The sequence below is a fragment of the Molothrus aeneus genome, chromosome 16, assembly GCF_037042795.1.
Source record: "Molothrus aeneus isolate 106 chromosome 16, BPBGC_Maene_1.0, whole genome shotgun sequence".
NCBI classification, from domain to species: domain Eukaryota; kingdom Metazoa; phylum Chordata; class Aves; order Passeriformes; family Icteridae; genus Molothrus; species Molothrus aeneus.
Genome location: NC_089661.1, coordinates 14,842,720 through 14,869,870, shown reverse-complemented (window position 1 = coordinate 14,869,870; position 27,151 = coordinate 14,842,720). Strand labels below are relative to the sequence as shown.

Genomic DNA, 27,151 nt, shown 5'->3' with positions numbered 1-27,151 from the left:
GGCAAAGGCATCCCAAAGCAAAGCAGCATCACATCACCAAATGCATCCCTAGAATCTAGGGAATATCAAGGAATGCATTTTCTTCCCCCTAAATTCAGTGTTTCAGGATGCTGGGAAGCAGTAGCTTAGAGGGAAATCAGGCTTTTGGAAAAACAGGAGCGAGTTCTCCCACGAGCACAGCAAATGGCCATGGAGTTATGGCTCTGTGGAAAGACACCACTGAAACTCCATGGGGAGTTTCACCCAGGGCACCAGGAGATGGCCAGGAACACCGAGAGCAGCCCTGGATCCAGAGGAGGCAAGGAGGAAGGGGAAAGGCCAGGAGCTGAACAAAGCAGATGAACCTTGCATGCAGCAGAACCTCTGGGAGCCCTGGGACACGGTGTGCAGATGTTCCGAGGTCGCTGTAACCTGACTCCGAGAAGGAAGAGGATGTGCTCCTCCAAACTCCCCCTGGTGCTTTAATTCACTGCAGCCTGCCCGAGGCTGCCTGTGGTGATCACAGGTGGGGCTTCACACTGACCACAAACGTGGAGCTGGGGGCAAAAGGCTCCAATCCTTTCAGCTTTGGCTGCCAAGACGGTTGAGGAACAGATTTCCATGGAAACATCTCCCTTTCCCTGCTTTCAGGGGCCTGGGGAAATCCCTCCAGCAGGGATTCTGCAGCACCAAGGACCCTCCCACTGATGGCCACCAGCACCTGGGACTGCCCACCAGGACTCTCCAGCTGATCCCTTCCTGCCTGGGTGGTGGAGAAGGGGAATTGGGAATGAACACAACATTTTGAAGCTCCAGTTTTCATCTGCAATGTGGTGGTTTGACAGGAAATGTGTTTTTTGGGTCACACTTTTTTTTTCCCAAATAACCCCAGGAAAATTGATCTCTCTCCATCTTCAGGACTCCACTGTCCCTGCAGTTTTGGCCCTGCAGCACCATCCCTCTGCCCCTGGAACCTCAGAGGTGGAGCTGATTTGGGTGCACTGGGTTTCAGGGTGCCCCCTGATCCTTTTCCCTTGGCTCTACTCCCTCTGAGGTTTCTGGCTGCAGGGATGATCCGTGTTGGATGAGGAGAACTGGCAGATTTGCCTCAGAGGGATTTCTGTGGGGATTACAACTGCTTTTCAAGGGCTGGCTGTGGAATAAATGACATTAATGATGCCATAAACACGATCCCTGTCTCTCCCACTCCCCACTCCTGCCATTCCCACCCCCATCCAAACAATCAATGCAATCTGATTTGGTTTTCCAGAGGAAATTTTGAAATTTCTGTTGACTGAGGCATCCTGAGCTTTCTACTGCTCCTGGATGTTGGCATCTCAGAGGAGCTGGCAGCTTCTCTGAGGGGGACCCTGATGTAGAACCTGGCCCAGTGGGAGGTGTTCCTGCCCAAGATAACCTTGAAAGTCCTTTCCAACCCAAACCATTCCAGGATTCTACTGAATACCTGTCCCTTTCTGCTTGTTTGCTCACAAAGCGCAGGGAATCCATCCATGAGCCACCCCAACCATCACTGCCACACCACGCTGGCCAAAATTTGGGACAAAACATTCCCAAACTGCTCCTCTTGTGCATTTTTCTCCCAGACTTCCTCAGCCTTCCCAAAACTGGCCTGATCTGGGATTTCTCCCTGCTCCCAAGCGTTCCTGCCTGGAGCAGGGTGTAAATTTCAAGTGGCACTTCTGTCCCTGAGCAGCTCCACGTGTGGACACCAAGCCCAGACCAAGCCCACGTGGTTCCTGCAGAGCTCAACCCGGCCCCAGAGGGAGTTTCATGTGTGGAAAAAGTTACTCAGGAACGTGGACAAAGCAGCTCCTGGCAGAGATGGAACTAAAATCCGAGAGGAAAGCAGGAGAGGTGAGACCTCGTGCTGCAAACACCTGCCTGGATCGAGGTTTTCTGGGGCTCAGCTCGGGGTTCAGAGCAGCAGCAGAAATCCAGGATGCTCTGCACAATGTCAGCAAAAATCATGGGATCTTTTCCATGGATCAATCAAAACCATGGAATGGCTTGGGTTGGAAGGAACCTCAAAGCTCATGTCCAGCCCCTTTCCATGGGCAGGGACTCCTTCCACTGTCCCAGGCTGCTCCAAGCCCTGTCCAACCTGGCCTTGGGCACTGCCAGGGATGGAAGGGAGGCCACAACCTGCTGGGAAGTGCTGTTCCCAACAAAAGGGAAAGTGAGTTTGGGGTTTGCAAACAATTCTCCAGGGAAGGATCACCACTGCCCACGGCCCAGCATCTCCATCCCACAGCCAGGGCAGCACCAAACCAACCCCAGCTGCTCCAGGAGGATCCTGAATCACAGCTCCCAAGATCCCAGTTTTTATAGGAAGATGAAAGCCATGAGTGACACAGGTTTCCAAGAGGATCCTGCACTCCTCTCTGAGTCACAGCTCCCAAATTCCCAGTTTTTATAGGAAGATGAAAGCCATGAGTGACACAGGTTTCCAAGAGGATCCTGCACTCCTCTCTGAGTCACAGCTCCCAAATTCCCAGTTTTTATAGGAAGATGAAAGCCATGAGTGACACAGGTTTCCTGCCATTTCTGGCTGTTGCATCAGCATGGAGATAAGAGCCCTGCTGGAGCTGGGGCAGGGGATGGTGCAGCTGTGTAAACTGCGTGTGGGCTGGAGCATCCCAGGGCTGCAGCCTCATCCCAGCGCTGCCAAAGCAAAATCAAACCTCTCTGGGGGCTGCAGCCTCATCCCAACACTGCCAAAGCAAAATCAAACCTCTCTGGGGGCTGCAGCCTCATCCCAGCGCTGCCAAAGCAAAACCAAACCTCTCTGGGGGCTGCAGCCTCATCCCAGCGCTGCCAAAGCAAAATCAAACCTCTCTGGGGGCTGCAGCCTCATCCCAGCGCTGCCAAAGCAAAATCAAACCTCTCTGGGGGCTGCAGCCTCATCCCAGCGCTGCCAAAGCAAAACCAAACCTCTCTGGGGGCTGCAGCCTCATCCCAACACTGCCAAAGCAAAACCAAACCTCTCTGGGGGCTGCAGCCTCATCCCAACACTGCCAAAGCAAAACCAAACCTCTCTGGGGGCTGCAGCCTCATCCCAGCACTGCCAAAGCAAAACCAAACCTCTCTGGGGGCAGTGGTGTTTCACAGCAACATTGAACCCACAACAGGCCAAGGAGTTCTGCTCATGAAAGCAGGAAAAGGGAAAATCCTTCTTCACCTCCATCCCTGAGCAGCCCAGCCACCCAGATCCATCCCTCTGAAATGGTGTGGGATTTGTTTAAATACCTTGAATTAAAGCTGGCCAGCCATTGTGTGGGGGGGACTGGGGAAAGTGACCCCTCTGTCTGTGCAAGGTTTCACACATAAAAGCACACACTCATTTAACTTGACAGGACAGAACTGATAGGAATATGCATATTATTTTTAAAAAAAACCTAAGATGACTCTGTGGGAGGACAGGGCACAGAGAAGCTGTGGCTGCTCCATCCCTGGAAATGTCCAAGACCAGGTTTGGAGCAGCCTGGGACAGAGGAAGGTGTTGGGGTTGGAATTGGATGAGCTTTAAAGTCCCTCCCAACCCAAATCACTGCAGGAAAACCCAGCCAGGAACCCACAGAAAGAGCATGACAGAAACTGCTCTGACAGCCAGGGATCCCAGAGGGAAGCTGAAGGAGCAGGGATGGGAAGAAGCCTCCTCCCAGCCAGGAAAGTCACTTTACCAGCAGCAAAATCCTCCCCTTGCTGCAAGAACACCACACCAAAGGCACCATCCCACTGCAGCCCCTTCCACGCCTGGAATGGGCACATTTTGTCTTCACACATCCATCTCTGACACCAATAAATGATTTTCTTCATAATAAATGCATTAAAAATCCTCTTTAAAAGGAGTTTCTCATCTGCCATCTGTTTCCAGTTAGGCTGTTCTGATTTCATCTTCTTTTTATTTTTTTTGAAACGGAATAGAAAACATTATTTAAAGGCCCTGTCATCTTGCTGGTGGGAGGAGAGATCCCAAATCCCAAATCCCAGCATGTCCCCCTGCTGAACAGCAAGGGCTTGGTGGGAGCCAAGAGCTGGGAAACTGCAAAGGAACCAGTTCAGATAAGGACTAAGGGACAGAAAATGGGATTAAACTTGGGAGACCTTCACCATCTCTTCAAGCCATTGCACTGAAACTGGAGAAATTCACAGATATTTCAAGATATTTGACACATTTCAGTGGGCGACTGCTTTGGCTTGGGCACAGGAACGGGGTTGTGATGGTTTCACTCTGCTTCAGCAGCTACACCTAAATGTAAATAAATAATTATCCCTGGCAATATGGTGCCAGAACATGGTGAAGATCATGTCATGGACACCAGGAACATCTCTGGTTTGCAGCTGCTCTGGCTCTCATCAGACAGAAATGTTTTATGCCCTCACTCACATGTGCAACACATCCTTTATCTCCCAGCCTGGAGCTGAATCCTGATCCCATCTGGGAGGTGCAGATGTTGGAAGCTCCAGCTTGGATCATTTCAGCATCCTCAGCATCCATTTCCCCCATCCTGCCCAAGCACCTGGAAATTCTGCTGCAGGCCAAAAGGTTCTGGAGCACGGAGGGATTCTGAAAATCAGGTGCCAAATCCAAACAGGGAGAAAACCCAAGCGCCCTGAGGTGCCCCAGAGCCCAGGAGGTGAAGCCTCCCTGTCAGCCACGTCATTCCACGAGCTCTGGGAGCTGCTCCTGGAGTGGGAAGAGCAGCACAGAGAGAGGCACCTGAGAGCCCCTGGACAGCTGTAACGTGGCCAAAACACCAGAACTGGCTGAGTTTCCAGCCCATTTCAGCAAATCTTGCAGTTTAAGGATGCAGCTGGTGATTCTGGAGTCAGTGCTCAGCAATATTCCCAAGGACTGGCACAGAGGTGGCACCAAACTGTGCCACCAGCCCTGGGCCAGCCTGGCACACGTGGCAGCTTCCAGAATTCTGGAACTCTGCTGGAACTCACCCCTGGATGGCCAAAGGCACTGCAGCTCCTGCTGGCCCCTTACCCAGGAGCCCCAGTGAATGGAAACCAACCCCAACCTTCCTGCTGTGTTTTTCCAGCCATGGCAGCACTCCCCACCTCAGGGGCCTCCTGTGCAAGTCTGATTCCATGGCCGGGCATCCAAACTGCCCTCCCAGGTTCAACAGCAGAGCCAGCAAAGCTGAGCTGCCAGGGACAGGGCAAGCAGGGCCACTGCAAGCCCTTCTCAACGGGAAACCAGCTCATTCTGAGGCCAGCACCAGCACAGACACAGAACCCCAGCAGCCACCTTTGATTCCCAGCTCTCCAGAGCCCGGCCCAGGGCTGTGGGATGCCCTCCGAGCCCCCGCGGTGCCAGCAGGATGAGGGGTGGTGAAGGAGCCCAGCTCCAGGCTGCTGGAGTCACTGCTGCTCCCCTCTCCAATTAATCAAGTTCCCATACTGATTAACAGCGTGATTCATGGCTCTCGTTAGGAGCATTCTGGAACAAACAAGGCTGTATTTCAAGGCCACTGGCTTAATGGTTAAAATAAATACCTTCCAAATTTCTATTTTCAAGTAGCTGAACCTTTTCCACCTTTACAACTAATTCAGACTTCCTTCAAATTATTTTTCTAAGTAATATAACAATTTGTTTTTCATTAGAGCTTGTCAAAGCCGGACTTGGGTTTATTTTGAGAGAAACCAGCGCTCTCCAGAAACTGTTTAGTACAATCTGAATGACGCCCAAAGGGGTTATTGCAGCCACAATCAAAATAGAGTTTACAGCACTGGCTTGGGGTGACACTTTATTTAATGATTTAAAAAAAAAAAAAAAAGAAACAAAAAAAAAAGAGAAGAGAAAAAGCCCCCAATGCCCTGAATCAGGAGCTAATTAAATGCACTCCTATGGCTCCCAGGGAGTGTTTCTCAGTGCCTCTGACTACTGCAGAATGCAAGGACTTAACTTGTTGCTAACTAATCCCAGAGCCCATTATGGGAGCAGTGTTATTTACTGGTTTGGGGTGGTATGTGCTGCTATTCCCGTGTCTGGCACAGCAGATCCTATCGAGCTGGATGTGAAATCAAATATCAGAGTGATTAAACAGTTTGGGTTCTGCCTGCTTAACTCAGAATGTTTCTTGTTGGGGGTGCAGAGCTCAGCATTTAATTTAAGGGGGCTTAAATGTAACAGAAAATCTGCCCTGCAAGTGCTTTGATTTCACATTCCTTCTGTTTTGCTGTGGGGAAAGCTGAGCTGGAGCAGTGCCAGGGTGAGGGGGGGGGTCCTGAGGGGCAGGGACACCCCAGGCACCCTCACCTGGAGCAGGCTGGGTGCACAGGGCTGGGATTGACCTCCATCATCCCAGCCCCAGCTCCAGCATTGCCAAAGAACCTCGGGATCTCTCTGCCTGCACCTTCCATCGCACACCCCACCAGATTAAAAAACCCAAAGCGGATTTTTGAACAACTGAACTGCAAAACTCCTTTCCACAGGCCCATTCCTCCAGTCCTGCTCTGTTCATTTTCCTGGGACTCTCTGTTTGTTGTTTCTTTCTAAACCACAACAAAATCAACAAGATTTGGACTTTGGGGAAGGCTGAATTTCCTCTGTTCTGGCAGGGGAGCCCAGCCCAGCCCAGCCCAGGCAGTGACACCCACCCAGAGCTGCTGGGCTGGGGGACCACACTCCCCAGCATCCTTGGGGATTTATAAAAAAGCAGGAAAGGGATTTTTTACAGGGATATGAAGCAATAGAAAAAGGGGGAATGGATTTAAACTGAAAGAGAAGAGATTTACATTGCATATCAGGAAGAAACTCATCCCTGGCAGGGTGGGCAGGCCCTGGCACAGGTGCCCAGAGCAGCTGGGGCTGCCCCTGGATCCCTGGCAGTGCCCAAGGCCAGGCTGGACAGGGCTGGGAGCAGCCTGGGACAGTGGGAGGTGTCCCTGCCATGGCAGGGGTGGCACTGGGTGGGCTCTGAGGTATTTTCCAACCCAAACCATTCTGGGGTTGTGTGAAATGCAGAATAATTCCTGAATTTTCTGTCTGCTCCATCCTCCACCGAACTGGGCTTTATTCTCCCACACATTAACACCAGCACTCTGCATCCACACAGGAAAACACCTCCTCCAGCAGTGCCCGTGCCCGTGGGTGCCCAATTAGAGCCCTAACGAGGGCCCTGATGCTCCTGGCACGAGCCTGGCACTGGGGGAACCCCGCTAATCCTGCTGGAGACACCCCTGATTTACACCAGCCTGGCCACGAGCACAAGCCCAGCTCGGCTCTGACAAGTGAAAACAAACACTGGATTCAGACACTTTCTGCAGGGAGGGGGGGCTGGTTAATTTTTGTTCCCTCTCTCCAGGCTGCTGCTGTGACCTCTGCTACCTCCTAAGTCAGCAACACAATCTCTTGCAGCTGTGGCACTGCTGCAGCCTGATTTAATTTGTGTGTGTGTGGCTGCAGGGGCAGCTCATCCCTCCAGCATCTCCTGGTGTGGCAGAGGCAGCGCTGGGACAACGGGGGGCTCAGTCCTCCCCTCCCAGAAAAAAAAAGAGGGGGGAAATCTCCACTTGGCCTCCCCTGCCTTCCTGGAGAGATGGGAACAAAAGCAACCAGAGGGAAATGTCCTTTTCCATCAAAATTTTTAAGAGGTTGGGGTTTGGCCAAGCCAAGGAAGAGAAAAAAAAAAAAAAAAGCCAGAAAATATCTGTTCAACAACTGTTTTCTGCCTGAAAAGGAAAAAAAGGAAAAAAAGAAGAGGAGGAAAATGACTTTGCTCCTGCTCTCCTGCCCATGCCCAGCTCCCAGGGGCTGCCTGTCCCTGGTGCAGTGCCCAGCTGGGCAAGGGTGGTGCTGGCAGCCTGTTTTGCAGAGCAGAGCTGGAGGTTCCTGCCACAGCCCCTCAGGGTCCCTCTCCCAGCAGGTGCCCGTTCCCTCTGCAGCTCCCAAAGTCCCCCAGTGCTCCTGGGCTGGGTCCTGGGAGCTGCCCCCTCTGGGGCTCCTCTGCAGAGCTCTGAACCCTGGGGGGCTTTGGAGCTTTCACCTCTGCCTTCTGCAGGGCTGGAACTGTGCCTGGCCCCTGGCACTGCCACCCTACTGCCACCCCTGTGCTCCTGGCACTGCCACCCTACGGCCATCCCTGTGCCCCTGGCACTGCCACCCCTGTGCCCCTGGCACTGCCACCCTACTGCCACCCCTGTGCTCCTGGCACTGCCACCCTACTGCCATCCCTGTGCCCCTGGCACTGCCACCCTACTGCCACCCCTGTGCCTCTGGCACTGCCACCCCTGTGCCCCTGGCACTGCCACCCTACGGCCACCCCTGTGCCTCTGGCACTGCCACCCCTGTGCCCCTGGCACTGCCACCCTACTGCCATCCCTGTGCCCCTGGCACTGCCACCCTACTGCCACCCCTGTGCCTCTGGCACTGCCACCCCTGTGCCCCTGGCACTGCCACCCTACGGCCACCCCTGTGCCTCTGGCACTGCCACCCCTGTGCCCCTGGCACTGCCACCCTACGGCCACCCCTGTGCCCCCGGCACTGCCACCCTACTGCCACCCCTGTGCCTCTGGCACTGCCACCCCTGTGCCCCTGGCACTGCCACCCTACTGCCATCCCTGTGCCCCTGGCACTGCCACCCTACTGCCACCCCTGTGCTCCTGGCACTGTCACCCCTGTGCTCTGGCATTGTCACGTCTCTGCCCCTGGCAGTGTCACCCCTGTGCTCCTGGCACTGCCATCCCTGTGCCCCCATCACTGTCACCCCTGTGCTTCTGGAATTGCCATCCCTGTGCCCCTGGCATTGTCACCCCTGTGCTCTGGAATTGCCATCCCTGTAACTCTGGAATTGTCACCCCTGTGCTCCTGGCACTGCCATCCCTGTGCCTCTGGCACTGCCATCCCTGTGCTCTGGATGGCTCCTGCTGAAAGCCATCCTGGCACTGCCTCGGTGGGAGCAGGGAGAGCCTCCACCACCCCCCTGATGATCTGGAGATGTTCCCCAGCCCAGCCCCTCAGGATCTGGAGATGTTCCCCAGCCCAGCCCCTCAGGATCTGGAGATGTTCCCCTCAGGATCTGGAGATGTTCCTCAGCCCAGCCCCTCAGGATCTGGAGATGTTCCCCTCAGGATCTGGAGATGTTCCCCAGCCCAGCCCCTCAGGATCTGGAGATGTTCCCCAGCCCAGCCCCTCAGGATCTGGAGATGTTCCCCAGCCCAGCCCCTCAGGATCTGGAGATGTTCCCCAGCCCAGCCCAGCCCCTCCAGGAGCTCTGTCCTGGGGTGGGACCTGGGGCTGAGCCCATGCAGGGTCCCTGCAGTGTGACCCCCGTGCTGGGGACACGCCAGGAGCAGCTTCCAGGGAGTCGCCTGCACAGATCCATCCACATCCAAAGGGATTTGAAAGCTTCAAACCCTCCCCACGTTCCCAGCTCCCCAGACTGGGCCTTTATGGCTCTGACTGTGAATCAAGCAGTGCCCCTGCCTTTCCAACAGCACCAGCTCTGCACTTTCCGTGCTATTTATTCATTTATGGATTTCACCTTTCTGATCCTGAAGCTCCTTCCCACCTGGCACTGCCAAATCCACCCTGGCCCCTTCCCAGCCCTACTGCCAGCTCTGAGGGGCAAGGTGGCTTTTTCCTGCCTCTTTTTCTGGCTTCCCTCTCGCTTCCCCTCATCAGCTCCTCTGCCAAGCTGTGTAATTTTACTGCCTGGCTTCCAAGGAGCCAAGAAATACGTTTGGTGTGAGCTGGGAGTTGGACAGCGTGAAAAACACACAGATCCAGGGGTGGAGGAGGCAGATCCAGGGGTGGAGGAAGGAGATCCAGGGTTTGAGGAGGGAGATCCAGGATTTGAGGAGGGAGATCCAGGGTTGGAGGAGATCCAGGGTTTGAGGAGGCAGCTCCAGGGTTTTGGAAGAGGCAGATCCAGGGTTTGAGGAGGCAGCCCCAGGGAGCAGTGAAATCCCCACCAAGCTGAGGGATTTGCCTTCCCCAGCCCTTCCAACCTCCCACCCCCCACAAACTCCTCGGGGTATGGGTAAGCTCTGCCCTGATGCTTCTACAGAACCAAGAATAAGAGTCCAGACCTGACATGGGGTCTCCAAGACCCTCCAAGATATCGTTTGTTCCCCTCCAGGTACTGACAGCTGTGGTTTTAATTTAATTTCTCCTGAATATTGGGGTGCTTCAGATCCAGGTGTGCATTTCTCAGGCACACACCCCACCTCTGCTACAAACACCAGCGAATCACTGAATTGTTAAGGTTGGAAAAGCTCTTTAGCATCATCAAATCCACCCATCAAACCAGCACATTCACCACTAAACCACGTCCTGAGGTGTCACATCCCTGTTTTCCGAACACTTCCAGGGATAATTTATTCCTGGCAGACACAACTGGCAGCGGTGCCCAGGAGGTCCATGGAAATGGTGGGGTTTGAGCTGAGCTCACAAAGAGAACGTGGCAAAAGCCCCAGAGCTGAGGGGCAGGAAACCACAGCAGGAGGGACCAATCCTGGCCAGGAGCAGCAGCACCGAGCCCTGCATGGATCTGCTGGGAATGGGCTCATCCCAAGGGTCCCTGTGGCCCCTCCAGGGGGAACTGAGGTGCTGGCAGCACTTGGGTGTCCATCAAAGCCACCCTAAATCCCTAAACCCCACCTGGGTCCCATCAAACACAAACCCCAAGAGGAACCTCCTGTGCACGCCCAGGATGGGAACAAAGTGGAGCTTCCAGCTCCCTTGGGATAACTCCAGGCTGGAATCCCAACCCCACAGGAATCCCCTGGTGGACACACATCCATGCTCAGGCTGCTGAGCACCTCCTCTCTGATGTTTCCACCCTCTCTAAGCTTTTTTCCTTACAAACGTGAAGCAGGCAAGAAGAATAAGTTCACACTTGGAAAAAAACCCCACTTTCCTCTTTTAAAGCCCAACTTTTTTTGGGTTCCTGACAAAGCAATATTCTCCAGGCCAGTTGGAATCTGGAAAAATACACTCACTCAAGCTCGCCACCATGACTCCAATAACAATTATAAAATGTCCAATAAAACTTGTCTGTAATGTCAATTCAAATCTTGAAAAGCAGAATTAAGTGGTATATCAACATTAAACTTTATTGCTTCCTTTGCAGAGCACAAGGATTGTCAATAAAAGTCATTCTGAATGAAGAAAAGGGCAGTAAATATTAAATAAACAGGTTTTTGTTGAAATGCTGTAAAGGCACCAGAGCTGCCTCTTACACTGGGACCCTTTCTGCCTGCTCAGCCTCCCCTCGTGATCCAAACAAGGCAGTAATTGCCAGCTATCAATAAAGGGCCAATTAAAGGGGCTTGATGCCTGCACTGGCTGGCTGTCATTAGGGCATTTATGGGGGGGACTCGGCTCTGTCTGAGGTGCCCCAGCCCTCCCAGGGCCCTGCTCCTCGTTAGGGGCCCTGCAGGTTCCTGCTGGGAGTGACAGGGAGGGGAGAAGGGGATGAGAGGGGAGCACTGGGCATGGGATGGGTTGGGCTGGGAGGGTCCTTAAAGATCACCTTGTTCCAACCCCCCTGGGGACACTTCCCACTGTCCCAGGGTGCTCCAGCCTGGCCTGAGACACTGCCAGGGATCCAGGGACCCTGTCACCCTCACAGGGATGAATTTATCCCTGATCTCTAAGCTAACCCTGCCCTCCTTCACCTTAACCAGAAGAGAGAGTAGGTTTTGCTTTGTCTGTGCAGTTTTTTTCAGGGTTGGGCTGAATAAAAACCTCCCAGTGCCTCCAACGACCTCAGGGGTGTCACAATCACAGCTGGCACCTCTGGAGCTCCCTGGGTCACACCTCTCCCTCCATGTGCCCAAACCCATCCCAACCCAACCAAAGCTGCCCCAAAAAGGTAAAAGCTGATGTTCAGACACAACAGGAAGGGTCTGGGCAGCAGAAGGAGCCGGGAGGGCACAAACCCGCCGGGGTTTCTGTCAGACCTTTAAAACCTGATCAGCATTTTTGTGGTTTACCAGGGGCTTTATGAGCTGTTCTCCAGTTTAATCATCACATGAACTCACAGGAAGCAGTAACAGCTCCTGAGTATGAATTCCATGCTGCTGAAATGATGCTGAACAAAGGCAGGGCAGCAAGGGCTGGAAATGGAGTTTCATGAGCAATTTGAACTCTGCCAGGACAGACAGGAGAGGAACCAGATGAGCTCTAGGGAAGTATTTATGCAGCAGCTTCTGTCCTCTGAGTTTTGCAAAGGTACAAAAAAACCCACCCAAAAATCAACTGGAATGTGAATCCATTACATTTCCAAGGAATTATTTTGATTTTAAACCTCAGCACAGTCAATCTGGTATTTGTGAAGAGCAGCTCAACCCTTTCCAGAGATAAAGAACAATCCTCAAATGATAAATACAGAAAGAAGAATCCCTTCAGAGATGGACAGGTGTCTAGAAAAATTAACTTTTGGGGGGATCACAAGGATTCCCCACAGAGCCTTTGCACTGATCCTGGGCTGCCATTCCTCTGCCACACAGAAACCAAAGCTCCAGCAGTGGGAAACAGCCAGGAATGCCTGGCTGGGAATCATCCTCATTCCCTGGAGCCTGAATCCCACCCTGCCCCCTGAGCCAGCTCCTGCTGGGAGAGTGGGGAAGCCCAGGAGAGGAGGGGACCCTCAGGATGATGCCTTGTGATCTAGAACAGAGGCTAGACTGAGTTAAAGCAGGGATTTATTAGGAGGCCTCCATGGATCCACCTTGGGCAGCACCAGAGCCCAGCCAGGGCTGCACCCAAGATGAACCAAAATGGTCACAAAAGTGGATGCCCAGTCACGGGGCCTCTCACTTTGATCAGTTCTGCTCCATTTGCATATTGGAGTTCATTGTCCCATTCCAGATTTAGCCCCTGCAGTCCCACCCTGCTTGGTTTTCTCTCTCCAGCCCACGGTGTTCTCTTGGGCTGAGATTTGGATCATTTGTCCTTGGTCCCCAGCTGGAGCAGGAATTGTTTTGTCTCCCTGCTCTCTGCACAGAGCTCACCATCCCATAATATGGAGCTCAGACCCACACACTAAAGCAGCACAGAATGTGAAAAATAGAAAAGCCAAAACCTGAGGCATCATAACACGAATGTCAGAGTTACAGCCTAAAAGCAGCACGGACTCTGAAAAATGGAAAAGCCAGAACCCGAGGGCTGGAGGACAGGAAGCAGGAGCAGCTCACCTGGAAGAGGATCTGCAGGAGCCCGTGCAGGATGGCCATCCTCCTGCCCAGCAGCAGGAAGAAGGGCACCAGCAGCTCGATGAAGTGGTTGACCAAGGTCTCGAGGCGGTGGAACCACCAGGGCGAGCGGTGCATGAAGTACGAGATGGGGTTGGGCACTGGCTGTGTCTGCAGGGGCAGAGGAAAAAAGGAATTAATCCCCTCCAAAATCAGAGGAAAAAAGGAATTAATCCCCTCCAAAACTTGGTATGAAGTGCTGCTACAAAGCTCTGGCCTTATCCCTTGTTCCTCTCCCCAGGTTTGCCATCCTGCACCTCTGGGAACTCGTTTCTTTGCAGACAAAATGACTCCATTCCACACGTCCTTAAACAAATTCATCTCCTAAAAACCAAGTTTTTTAATTTTCCCTTTTGTCATCATAACCAAACCCCATCTTAAATTAAGCCCACTATTATTTAGCACTGAAATCTTACACTTAGATCAGCACTGAGGGATGTTAAAGTGAGTGAGGATCCTCAGAGCAACGGAGCAGATCCAGAAACTGAGCCTCAGATTTGCTCGGGGTCAGGCCTTGGGTCAAACAGAGCCAAGAATGGAAACCAGATTTCAAAACCTCGGAGATCTGCTTTCAAAATGTTTAAAATTCAAATAAATGTGCTGGTGGAGCTGCTTTCCAAGATGGTAATTTGGGAGAGGAAAGTGTAATTCCTCTAAACATGCTCTACTGGTTAAGGTATTTACATACTGGCCTTGGGACAATATTATTCAGCCCGAAATTTTTTGACACTGGAAGATTTTTCCATCCAGGACAAGAAAACAGCAAAGTTTTCAAAGGGAACAACCCCAAATTCTGATATGTTAATAAATGCCACCCTAAGAAATCCCACAACTGGAGCAAAAAATAAATGTGAAATTATCTTAACGTATCTGACAGGCTCAAATTCCCTGGTATTGTTTTAAAACTTCAACAGCAACAACAAAAAAAGAGAGAGGTCGAGAACACAAATGTTAATTGAAGGAGACACAACACATCTTTAAATTATTTGTAGTTAAATCCAAAATACAAACAAAACAGGGCAAATCCTGCAGGATGCATGGCAGCCAAGCACGCTCCCGCTGCCAAATCCCACAACTATTGTAATTCCTTATTAGCAAAGCTGGGATTAATAAAGCCTGGCCTGGGCTGGAGGCCCCTGAGGACAGGAGACCGCATCCTTCCTTCCCGGATGGAGCCAGGCCGGGGTCAGGGAGCTCTGCCAGGGCCTCTCCGGCCAGGCTGGGGGGTCAGGGCAGCCCCAGGTGCCCCCCAGGGTCCCTCCCCTCCACCAGGAGCTGCTCCCAGTTAATCCCTGCTGGGCTCCTCGCAGCATTCCCAGCAAAGCTCCCAAAGGGCTTGTTTTGATCCCAAATTGCTGAGAAATGCTCTTAGCCTTCCAAACAGGCAGGTTGTTCCTTGGCTCTTTTAAATTATTATTATTATTATTATTATTATTATTAGGCAGGTTGTTCCTTGGCTCTTTCAAATTATTATTATTATTATTATTATTATTATTATTATTATTATTATTATTATTATTATTGTTGTTGTTGTTGTTGTTGTTGTTGTTATTGTCATAATCATTATTCTTATTGTTATTATTCTTATTATAATATTAAGTTGCTATTATTATAATCACAATTATAAACTGATTATTATTATCATCACCACAATTAGTACCACATTACCACATATTTATTATTACCGCCATTATTACCACAATAATTATGATCATTATTAATTATTTATTATAATGATAAATATTAAATTATAATAAATTGTTATTGTTATTGTTATTGTTATTGTTATTGTTATTGTTATTGTTATTGTTATTGTTATTATGATCATTATTGTTATTTTTAAGTGCTTTAACCAATCCTGACCCAGCTGAGGCACTGATCCAACAGGTTGGAATGTCTGGCACACACGGATGAGCACCACGGAGAGCAGGCAGGGTTACTGATGCTACACCTACTTATAATTGTAATTAATGCATTAATGTGCATTGTTCCTGCTTGTTGTTTGAGCTGGGAGTGGAGATTTTGCCATCCCAAATTGTTTAAGGGCAGGAAGAGAAAACTCCAGCCTCAAATCCCACTGCAGTGGAAGTTCCAGGCCAGGTTGGAGGGTGGGAGGGTGGGGAGGACCTGGCACAGTTTCCCAGAAAAGCCTTGGAATTGTCCCCATGGGGGTTTGGGGCACCCTGGCACAGTGAAGGTGTCCCTGCCACGGCAGGGGTGGGATGGGATGAGCTTTCAGGTCCTTTCCAGCCCAACCCAGTCTGGGGTTTGAGGGTAAAGCACAGCCCAGTGACAGCACGGTGATTCACACGTCCCAGGAATCCTTTAAAAGCTGCTGGGGGAGGAGATGTGTGTGTGTGTGTGTGTGTGTGTGTGTTCCTGCAATGCCTTCCAGATGCTGCACAGCACAGGTTCCCCAGGAAGGGAGCTGAGTTTCCTTGGGATGGGGCAGGGAGGCAGGAGCAGCCTGGGAATCACCAGGAGCTGGGATGCTGGAAAACTTCCTGCATTCTTTTTGTGCCCGAGCCCACCAGAGGCACCAACAGCTGGGGATAGCACCTTTCTTTTGTCAGCCTGACATTTTTTGACACTGGGAGATTTTTCCATCCAGAGCAAGAAAATGGCAAATTTTTCAAAGGGAACAACCCCAAATTCTGATTTGTTAATAAATGCCACCCTAAGAAATCCCACAACTGCAGAAATCCCACCTTGCTGGGATTGTGCAGAGGGATTTTGATGGATTTTGCCCCACACCTGCTGTTCCAGAGAAATCCTAATCCCATGGGAACATCCCAGTGGTGTTGGTGTCAGAGAGGAGGGAAAAGCTTTCCAGGCTCTCTTGTTCCTGGGATTTGGAGCTTTGCACTTTGCTTTGTGGCTGTGCTGTGAGGGGAATTATGGAACCCCAGAATGTTTGGGTTGGAAAGGAGCTGGAGGATTATTTAATTCCCACCCTCTTCCACTATCCCAGGCTGCTCCAAACCTCATCCAGCCTGGCCTTGGGCACTGCCAGGGATCCAGGGGCAGCCACAGCTTCTCTGGGCACCCTGTGCCAGGGGCTCCCACCCTCTCAGGAAAGGATTTTATCCCAATATTCCATCTTAATCCACTTTATTCCATCTTCCATCATAAACCTGCGCTTTTTCAGTTTGAAGCCATTCCCCCATGTCCCAGATGGGAAACGGCACCCCAGTGCCTGATGAAAATTCCCTCTCAATCTCTTTATCCTAGGAAGCATCCCAGGAGCAGCTGGGAGTTCTCCTGCACCCAGAACTGTGATCTCCTGACACACAGCCATGGGAACTGCAGCTCCAGGGCAGATGGAACTCAGCAATCCCAAGGTGGATGCACACGGAGAGGGAGCAGAGCTCTGGGCTTGGAGCAGCCCCCTTTCTGGGCACCTCTGTGAGACTGAAAATGTTTTTAAATTAAAAAAAAAAACCAACCAAAAAAAACCCCAAAAAAACCAATTAGCAAACCCTGGCTTTGTGTGTCAGCACAACATCATAACCCTGGTGCCTCCCTCACCCCTCCAGCAGCCGGGGAGGAGCGGCTGCTGCAAACGCCTTTGGAAATGGGAGCAGGAAAATGAATCCTGTAATTCACAGGGCAGATTTGTAAGGTGTGAGTGCTGCTGCAGGAATTCTGGGTCGCCAGCTCGGGCCTGTTCCCTGGCTTGGATCGAGCAGGTTTTATGAGGGCTGGTAACAGAGTCTAAAAATACGCACAATAAACTGGTTTTTTTCTCCCTACGGGGTCTATGGTTTAATTATGTTCTTAGTGAGAACCATTAAAGTGCTAAGTACCTGAAGACTCCTAATTTACTAAACTGCACCCCACTAAAAGCCAACAGAAGGCCATTATACAGAGGAGTGAAGGCTCTTCTTGGGGGCTGTGAATGCCCATGGTCCCTCCTCCCAGCCCCGTTATTGCCACAGCTTCCCAGAAACTCCAAGGGAGGATTTAATCCCAGCCTTGGAGAGCCCAGCCCAGCCCAGCCCAGCCTGGGGAAAGCTCCAGGCTCTTCTACAGGGAAACAAATCCCACATTGTCCTCAAACAACCCAGTGCTCAGACAGGGCTGGGACTGGGGCAGACTGGGATAGGGGAAGGTGTCCCTGCCCAAGGGATGGGATGGGCTTTAAGGTCCTTCCAAGCCAAACCACCCTGGGATTCTTTACGGGGCTCACAGCACTGCTGCCATGCAAGGAGCTGAGCAGCAGGGGAGTGTGGAGTTGGAGGGTAAGGAATCAGGGGATCATGGAATGGTTTAGGTTGGAAAAGGCCTCTAAGATCAACAAATCCAACCAAGCGCACTTCATGGCAGAGAAATCCTGAAAAACAGAACGGAAGGGAACAACAGCAAATGGGAATAAATAATGAGAAAAAAACAACTCTTTGGTCAAAAGAAACAGAATTCCAGAATGAACTGGGTTGGAAGGGATCTGAAATCTCATCCAGTGCCACCCCCTGCATTGGCAGGGACACTTTCCACTATCCCAGGCTGATCCAAGCCTGGCCTTGGACACTGCCAGGGATCCAGGGGCAGCCAGAGCTTCTCTGGGCACCTGTGCCAGTGTCCCACCATCCCCACAGGGAACAATCCCTCCCCTGTATCCCATCCAACCCTTCCCCCTGGTGGTTTGAAGCCATTCCCTGTCCTATGGAATGATGGACTATCCTCCCCCCTGACCCCACAGAGGGGCAGTGAACATGTCAGGAGCAGCTCTGCAGGCTCCCACAGCCAGGAGACAGCGAAAGCCTTTGGCACAGCCAGCCGAGCGTGAGGAGCAGCAGTCCCCTGGAAAAGCAGGATGAGAGCTTTATTAAATGTTTTCTGGAGAGCTGTGGAAGATCCAGATGAACTGCAAAGCTCGGCTCTCCAGCTTCCCAAGCACTGAGGCATGAACTCATCTCCTCGGCTTCAAAGCAACAGCCCTCGCTTCTCTTGTGCTTTGGACCAAAAAATAAAAAGGATTCTCCATCGTGGAGCCTAATTGGATCAGTGTGGTCCAACAGGCTGCTCCCTGCCAGTCCATCCTGCCTCAGATGCTGACCTGGCTCCTCAGGCATCTGCAGATCAAAGCTCCACGCTCCCAGGGCCGGCGGGAACGTCTCCCCAGCCCCGTGCCAGGAGGCAGAGAGAGGAGAGGAGAGCAGGGAGGTCACTCCCAGCTGCTGGGAAGTGTGGGCAGATGAGGGTCCTGCCTGAAGTCAGCCTGTCTCGGGTTCTGCAGCATCCAAGGATTCCTAGAAACCACCCTGCTTGGAACAGGGGGAGGTCCCGGAGCTTCCTCACCGTGGAGAGGCTCCACGCGGGCAGAGACCTTGAGTGATGAGCAGCAGAGGGATTTTGCACAAGGATTCTCATGTTGGGGAGGAAATGGAGCAGGGAACCGCTCAGGCCGGGTTTAAACCCAGCAGCACCTTGTGCTGGGTGTATTTATCTGTACACTCAAAGCTCCACGTCCACGCTACTGAAATACTCCCGACAGCTAAGCGGTTAAAAATATCCCCTTCAAAACTTTCCAGTTATTAATAAGATTCCAATCCAAATAAAATCAGAAGGGAAAGAAAAAAAAAAAAAAGAAAGAAAAAGCTGGATCTGGCTTGAAATGCACACTCCTCTGACATCCAGTGGGTCACAAGGGGTCGGCTCTTCAGCAGCGCAATATCAAAATAATCAAGGCTCGATAAAGTAATAAAAAGAGAAGTTGCCTGTAGGTTCTTGCTGGGCAGAGCTCTCCTCGCCCAGTCAATAGGAATATTCAGTCCATAGAAAAACAGACTGGAATCTGCCTGTTTAAGACAGCAGAGCAAGCCAAGGAGATGTGTGTTTGACACGGTGCCAGCACGGCCATAAAATGTTGGCAATTTAGTAGAGACGTGGTGCCGCGCCACTCTCCCAAAGGACCTAAATAAACTTCAGATGGAGAACATATATTTTTACTTTTTATATATATAAAAATCTGCTGGTTCATTTTTAACTCCTTTCCCCAGCCAGCCCGTGCTCGGGGGTTTTGCAGAGCTCCAGCAGGTCCCCGCTCCTCCCGGCCGAGCCAAGGAAAAGTTAAAAGCCTGAAAAATCCCAGCAGTGCTTCACGTCTGGAGGTTGGGTTTCTTAGGGAATGGTGGCTGCAGCTGCCAGAGGGGAAAGGGGGCTTGGGGAGAAGATTCTGCTCTGCAATTTCATGCCTCAGCACTGTAAAATATCCCAGGGAATTTGTTGTTTTCCTGTTGACAACGTTGTAAAGTCGCGGGCGGAGGTGAAACCTCCCTGCCTCGTTCAGTTTTGGCCGGGGTGAATCACCCCAGGAGGATCTGGGGGACACTGAATGATGGGGGCTGGAATCCCAACCACCTGGGTGGGGGCAGAAGGCTCCTTTCTGTTTGCTTTTCCAGCCTGCACCCAGCTCCTGGTCTGAGCCTTCCCTCTCCAGGAACAGAGCCCACATTTCCAGGGCCCACAGCATCCCTGTTTATTGACACTGCTCCTCCGTAACGTGCTCCGAGCTGCTCCCGGAATATCCACTTAATTGGGGATGGATTACAGATTCACCTATTTATTCTGGACATTCTTGGAGAGGTCCTGAGCTAAAATTACACAAGGAACCACTGAGCTGTTGAGGCTATTTATTTGTTCAAAAACCCGTTCAAATAGCTGGCGGGGCCTGGGGCAGACATCTTGGCTCTGGTGGGGCCAGCAAGAGCTGGTGGAACCAGCTGTGGGTCCTTTGGGGTTTGTCAAGAGCAGCAGAGATGAGGCAAGATGGGTTTAGGGAGTGGGACAGGCTGGAAAGTCCATCCAAAAGAATTAGAGAGTGGGAAGAGCCTCCAGGATGGTCAAGTCCAACATTTTACCCAACACCACCATATCGTGGAGAAAAACCAAGATATAAGGGAAACACAAGAAGGTTCCATCCCAAAGGCAAGGGGGGAGCTGAAATCCCTCTCCAGGTTTGCTGTTTCCATCAGATGGTGCTGTTCTGTCTCACACTCCAGGATTTTCCAACTCAGGTCCCTGGCCTGGAGCTCCCTTTCCCCACGGATCACTCACCAATATTTTAAATTGCCATTTAAGAGCATATTGCAAATGTGATCCTTTAATTGGTCACTGTTATGACTCTCTATTAGAGAAGACAAGTTTTTCCACACAAGGTAAGCCCTGAAAATGTTTAAAAACAACCCAGAGCTGATGTATTTATTATGCATTTCTCCATATATAAATAATTCCATGAAAAGGGGACGTAGTGAGTGGAAACTCCATTTAAAATGTGATCCCAGATGGTGGCAAAGCTCTAAAATTGCAAGGCAACATGTAAAGAAAGATTAACGACCTCAAACAGGCCCAAATTTATGAGGTGAAAGCCCCTGTAATCCTGGAGAAAAATGATACCAAACCTTCGACCAGACAGCCAGAAAATACCTCTGCTTACTCCATGTGCCCTCTGCCATTTTACATTTTCCTTTAATACTCATTATTTGGGGTTCAGTTGGTGTTTTCTCCTGCAGGCCAGAGGTTTTGCTTTGGTTCATGAGCACGGTGAGGGATTTGCCAGCTCCCACCAGGCCCCACTGATAAATCAAGGAACAGGAAAGTGATGGGAATAAGCACTGGAAAGGAGGAAAAAACAGAGCCAGGACACCTCAACAAGCCTTGAGCATCCCCGCAAAACCCAGAGCTCCCCCCTGGAGTGGAATGAGGGGACAGAGCTTAACAATTCCAACATTAACCCCTTGTTGTGCCCAAGTGGGGAACGCTCCTAAGGGAAGGATGTCAACATTTCTTCCCAAGGAACGTGGGTCATCCCAGGCCAGCAGCATCTTCTGTGCTCTTAACTGCATCAGGAGCAGCCTGGCTGGCACAGCCCATGGCCCTGGGCACCTCCAGCATCCCCTGACAATGCTCCTGCTCGTCCCCCTGGCCGTTCCCACCTCAGCAAGGTCACCTGGGCTATTTTACTACAACATTTTTCAAGGATTTTCCAACTTTTTCCACAGAGTTTCTTGCACACTCCTGTGCCTTGAAGGGCAAATCTATGGCTTTGGAGAGTGGAAGAACATCTTCCTGAACATCTTCCTGAACATCTTCCTGAATATCTTCCTGAACATCTTCCTGAACATCTTTCCAGTGGCTACACTCAGAGGACCCAGAGCTTTACCTTCCCACTCACAACCCCAAAACCACCCCACGGCTGCTCTCCCACAGCCCCTCATCCCCTCATTTTTTTCCCCCTTTAAAATGTCCAGTGCTAAACCCAGGCCCAGACTCCTTCAGAGGGCTTTTTTTTGGTGTGTGCTCATAAACACGAGCTCAGCACCAGGCCAAGGAACACACGGAGCCCCGGCTCGTGCCTGTGTTTGGATTAGGCAGCTCCGTGGCCTGGACGTTTACAGTCGGGTTGGGGTTTTTTTTTTTTCCTCCCCCCCTCCACAACTCGAGACAAACAGTGAGAGCTTTCATAAAATGTGTTCACAAAGGGTAAATTGTGCCATGAGGAGCTGACTACCTGGTTGGTCACTGGAATTCTCCGAACTGGAACGCCACCGCGCTCCGAGCCAGAGCCAGCGCCGGCGGCGGGAGGGGGAACTCGTTTAACTCTGCAACTGCCCAGGAGACAGAGCACACCCAGCACAGAACTGCACAAACAGTCAGGTTTAGACACCTCTGAGACCATCGAGGCCACCACTAACCCATGTCCCCATGTGTCACATCCACACGGTTTTAAATCCAGAGCTGGCTCCACAGGAACCATCGTGCCTGATCCAGCTCTGAACCTCCTGTCCATCCAAGAGCGTTTCTAGAGCAGGATGGGATAAGAATAAGACAAGAGGAAAATCCAGGTTGCTGTCTCAAAGATGGAGCCAAAAACTTGGGAGAGCTTGTTTCTGTTTTAGGCTTTCTCCCGAGTAACAAAGGATGGAGCCTGGAAGAATTTAGAACAAGTGAAACAAGGCACAGGGAAACTCTTGGCCATGAGAAGCTGATCTCCAAACTCTGTTGGGTGAATCCAGCAGCCAATTCTGCTCCCCCTCGGCAAAGAATGAGGGCCTGGAGCGGCAGGACAAGGGGGAACAGCTTCAAACTGAAAGAAGGGAGAATTAAAGTAGGGATTAGGGAGAAATCCTCTCCCTGTGAGGGTGGGGAGGCCCTGGCACAGGGTGCCCAGTGAAGCTGTGGCTGTCTCTGGATCCATGGAAGTGTCCAAGGCCAGGTTGGATGGAGCTTGGAGCAACCTGGGATTGTGGAAAGTGTTGGGGTTGGAACTGGACGGGTTTTACGATCCTTCCCAACCCAAACCCAAGTGATTGTGTGATTCCAGGCGCTGCACCTCTCCAGCAGTGACACAGGCACTGCATCTCCTGCTGTGGCCATCATTCCAACAACTCTTTTTTAAACAATTAAGAGGTTAAATCAGCGACTTCTTACCAAACATAACAACACTCCAGGACATAATACACACAATGATATAGATCTTTAAATCCTACTAATGTTAGGAAATAGGCTCGGGCATCTTTGGACTCCTGAACACAAAACTGCGCTTGTTAGAAATATCCTCATCCCGCTCAAGGCCTTCCTTGGGTAGAACCAATAATTAACTATATTTTAAAGGACACAATTTCAGGGAAGTTCTCCAGCACACCCTTAATAACTCCAGTGGTTTCCCTTCTGACACAAAAACGTGACGGATTTCAAGCAGCACGTGCCAGAGCAGGGAGTTGTGCTGCTATCCAGGAGGGAAGAAGCCTCTCCCAGCAGCACCAATGTCCAAATCCTCTTGCCTCGAGCTCTGGCAAGTTTTGTCCTTGTGTAATCGCTTATTTTGTAAGTGTTGCTTGTTTCTATGCTTTTCTTATAAAAAGAAATCAAGAAATTCTCCAGGCAGATAAATTCCACCCAATAAATGTGTCGCTCCTCTATCCCCGTGGACATAATAATACCCTCACTCTTGTCCCAACTTGGAGCGCTCACAAATCACCATTATAAATAAATCTGCCAACCTAAGGCAAGCAGCTCATTTTTAATAAAGCCTTTTACCTCCTTTCCTAATGCCAGACAAGATCCTGGAGCAGCTCAGTGCCCGAGGGATGGCAGCTCCCATCCTCTGTGCCAGCCCATCCCGGTGCTGCCATGGGGCTCCTGCTCTGTGTTTTCCTGGGATAGGTTTGGGGCTGGATTTCTCATCCTGCTGTCACCCTTGGGCTCCTGCCCGGTGTTTTCCTGGGATAGGTTTGGGGCCGGATTTCTTGGTGCCAGTGTTGCTGTGGGGTTTGTGCCCTGTGTTTCCCAGGAAAGGTTTTGGGCTGAATTTGTCAGCCCTGGTGCTGCCATGGGGCTCCCGCCTTGTGTTTTCCTGGGATATGTTCTTGGCTGGATTTCTTCATCCTGGTGCCACACTGGGGCTTGTGCCTTGTGTTTTCCTGGGATATTTTGGGGCTGGATTTCTCCATCCTGCTGCTGTAATGGGGCTCATGCCTTGTCTTTACCTGGGATCAGTTTTGGGCTGGATTTCTTCATTCCGGTGCTGCTGTGGGGCTCATGTCCTCTGTTTACCTGGGATGTGTTTTGGGCTAGACTTCTTGGTCTTGATGCCACCCTGGGATTGTGCCTTGTATTTTTCTGGGATATATTTGGGGCTGGATTTCTCAGTCCCAATGTCACTGTGGGGTTTGTGCCTTTTCTTTACCCAGGATCAGTTTTGGCCTGGATTTCTTCATCCCGGTGCTGCCATGAGACTCATGTCCTCAGTTTACCTGGGATATATTTGGGGCTGTATTTCTCCATCTCAGTGCTCTCACAGGGCTGGCTTGTGCCTTGTTTTCCTGGGATATGTTTGGGGCTGGATTTCTTGGTGCCGCTGTTGCTGTGAGGCTCGCACCCTGCGTTTCCTGGCACAGCTTTTGGGCTGCATTTCTCAGTCCTGGTGCCACCCTGGGGCTCATGCCCTGTGTTTACCCAGGCTGTGTTTTGGGCTGGACTTCTCCCACCTCCCACACCCCACCAGCCCCGGGAGCAGGTCCCAAACACTGCTCCCATTGATGCTGCGGGGCTGGGGCGATGCCGGGGCGGGTTTGGGGGTGGGGGGCGTTTGCTGCCGAAATTCGGTTCTGGCTGGGTGTTTAATATTCCCCATCATGCTGGGCTGTTTCTGCTCGCTGCTGCCTGTCAGTTAAGCCCGGGGATGTTTATTTTAACGGCCACTTGTGGTCAAGGCTGGTGCCAGTTGTACGGCATCGGTTACGCAGATTTAGCGCTGGGGACTCGGCCCCCGGCTCCCCGAGCACAGAAGGCAGCCAGGGCTGCCCAGCCTAATGTGAAACAACTGAACTCTTCCAGCAGTCCCTGCTCCAGATTTAACCCTTGCTGAGCGGGAGCTGGCTGATTCCGCAGCTCAGCCTTCCCACATCATCCCATATCCTGGCCCTTGTCCCATCTGCTGCTTCCCAAACTCCCCCCGGCAGCAAAACGTCTCGGGGTGATGATCTGAGAGCACCAGGAGGAGCAGGAAATGTCCTCACTTGTTTAAGGAAGCAGTTTTTAGGGGAAGGAGAGGATTTTTATGGATTTATCGTTACTCCAAGCACACAGCCCACTACTGGAAGTGATCACAAATTAATTGAATTAATTGGAAAAGCTCTCCAAGATCATCGAGTCCAAGCTGTGACTGATCAGCATCTGATCAACCAGACCAGAGCACTGAGAGCTAAAGGATGCTCTACATCCCTGCCTGTTGGGCTGACACGTGCTTGGGACACAAATCCAGGCCAGCCCAGGTCCCTGACAGGAGCCTGGCCTTGGCACAGCCCCCTCCCCAACCCAACCCTTGTGCAGAGCAATCAGGCGAGCCCCTGCTGCTGCTCCAGAGCTGGGCCAGGCTCAAACGTGCAATAACCCAGGGCCTGCAAGAGAGCTGTGCATCATTTCTGATCTCCTGGACGGGCTCCAAGATGCTAATCAGCCCCAGATTAAGTCATCAAGCAAACTGATGAGCAATCACATTCTGTCAGTGCAGCTGCACGGCATTACCCGGCGGATCCGAGGGAAGGGGGCAGGAGGGCTTGGAGGGGCTGGGCTGAGCTGGGCTGAGCTGCCACGGGCTCTGCACAGCAGCAGCCCCAGCTCCTGGCCCTTCTGCTGCTCCCAGAATTTGCCAAAATCACGCTAAGGTGATCAGTGTGGCCGTGCCCAGCCTGATCTGGTGGCACAGGGCTGCTCCCAGAGCATCCCAGGGTTTTCCTGGATTACCACACACAGCAAGGGGCAGCTCTGTTTTCCATGGAGAAACCCTGTGGAAGTTCTTTAACTGGACCATCAAAGATGTTGCTAATAACTATGAGGGACAGTAATTATCAGAAACTCGTTAACAGCGAGGCACATGGAAAATTGATGCTCAAATCCCAACTCCATTTGGTGGGAATCTGTGAAGAGATTCCAGGCTTGTTCTCAACATAACCCCACTGGGTTTGCAGAGTTCTCACCCAGAGAGAGCTTCTTCCTAAAACTTGCCCAGGAAATAAATCAAAACAGGAGGAGAAGCAGCCTAAATGTCCAATAAAGAGATGCAAAAAACCTCTGGGAGTATCAGCATAAAATACTAATTCTGAGTTTTTCTGCTCTAAAAGCAAACATGATAAAAATAGATAAATGCTGGCAATATTAATTAAGAGAAGGATTTTTACTCATGTTTTAACACTGCTTGAGAGGAAATGAATTAACTGGAGTTGCTATAAGGGAATTGACTCTTTTTACAGTTCCTGGACATGGATACACAGCACCACATCTCCAGCCATCCCTTCTCTGTGGTTTTCTCATCACTTTTCTTGGCTCCATTGGGAACTCCCCTCCCAAGATGTTTGCCTGGATGTGAACACCTGGAAAGTCACAGAATCCCCGGAGGGGCCAGGCTGGAAGGGCTCACATTGGGAATCTTCTCCCACCTCCCTGCTCAAGCAGGGTCATCCCAGAGCACAGGATTGTGCCCAGACAGCTCTGGAATATCTCCACTGAGGGACATTCCACAACCTCTCTGCAGTGAAAGTGAATAATGACATTTAAACCAGGACCATGACTGACCCACAGCCTCTTTTCAATTCCTTCCTCTAAAAATAAAAATTAAAAATAAAAACATAATTTTAAAAAAATTAAAAAATAAAGAAAAGAGAAGAAACTCTGCATCACAGGGCAGGTGATGGAGATGAAACCAGGACACAACGTCAGACCCTTCATAATAAAACCCTGGGAATAGCAAGGCCAAGCTGCACCATGTTAAAATTCAAGGCTAATTTAAAATCTTGTTCCTTAGTGCAAAAGCTGGAAAGACGCCCAAGCAGAAGGAGGAGGGAAAAAATAATAACCAAGCCAATTGTATATTTCTCCTAGAAATTCCATGTCAGGAGGTACCTCAGGACTGCACCCGCGGGCTCCAATTTCAATAAATCAACACAGCGTGCGGGGCAACGGTAGCACAAAGTCCTGCTCTCCCTGCAGAAGCCAGCCAGGTAAAATCACCAGGAACAAAATGCCCATTCTTCCTGCTCCTTGGCAAGGGGACAAATTACTTTCTGCACCTCTCTGTGCTGAAGGAGTGGTTATTAAATGCAGTCGGGGCTGCCTCTCCAGCTGAAACCCAGGGCGGAACCGAGCGAGCGCCGCCGGCCGCGAGGGATCCAGGGAGCAGCGAGGGATGAGGCCACCCCCGTGTGCATCCCTGCCCATCCAGGGGTTTAAATGATTCAGATTTGGGGTCAGGATGGAGCTGGATGTGCAGTGGGCTACGGGTTTTGGTGATAATTTATGGATTATCCCGACGGTGGCAGCCCGGCCGGGAGAGAGCGAACGGGGAGGTGAGAGGAGCTCCGAGCTCTCTGCTCATCCCAAAGGTGTCTGCACACAAAGAATCCTGGTGGCTTTGGGTGAAGAGCAGCTTGCCCATGTCTGGGAC

General features: G+C 51.3%; 1 protein-coding gene across 1 annotated transcript in view; it reads right to left on the bottom strand.

Moving 5' to 3' along the window:
- Nucleotides 1-27,151, bottom strand: part of LMF1 (lipase maturation factor 1) — a 96,691-nt gene that overhangs the window by 32,359 nt on the left and 37,181 nt on the right. The window contains exon 3 of the mRNA XM_066561128.1: nucleotides 13,153-13,320. Coding sequence (XP_066417225.1) covers nucleotides 13,153-13,320 — 168 coding nt within the window. The remainder of the gene's footprint in view (nucleotides 1-13,152; nucleotides 13,321-27,151) is intronic.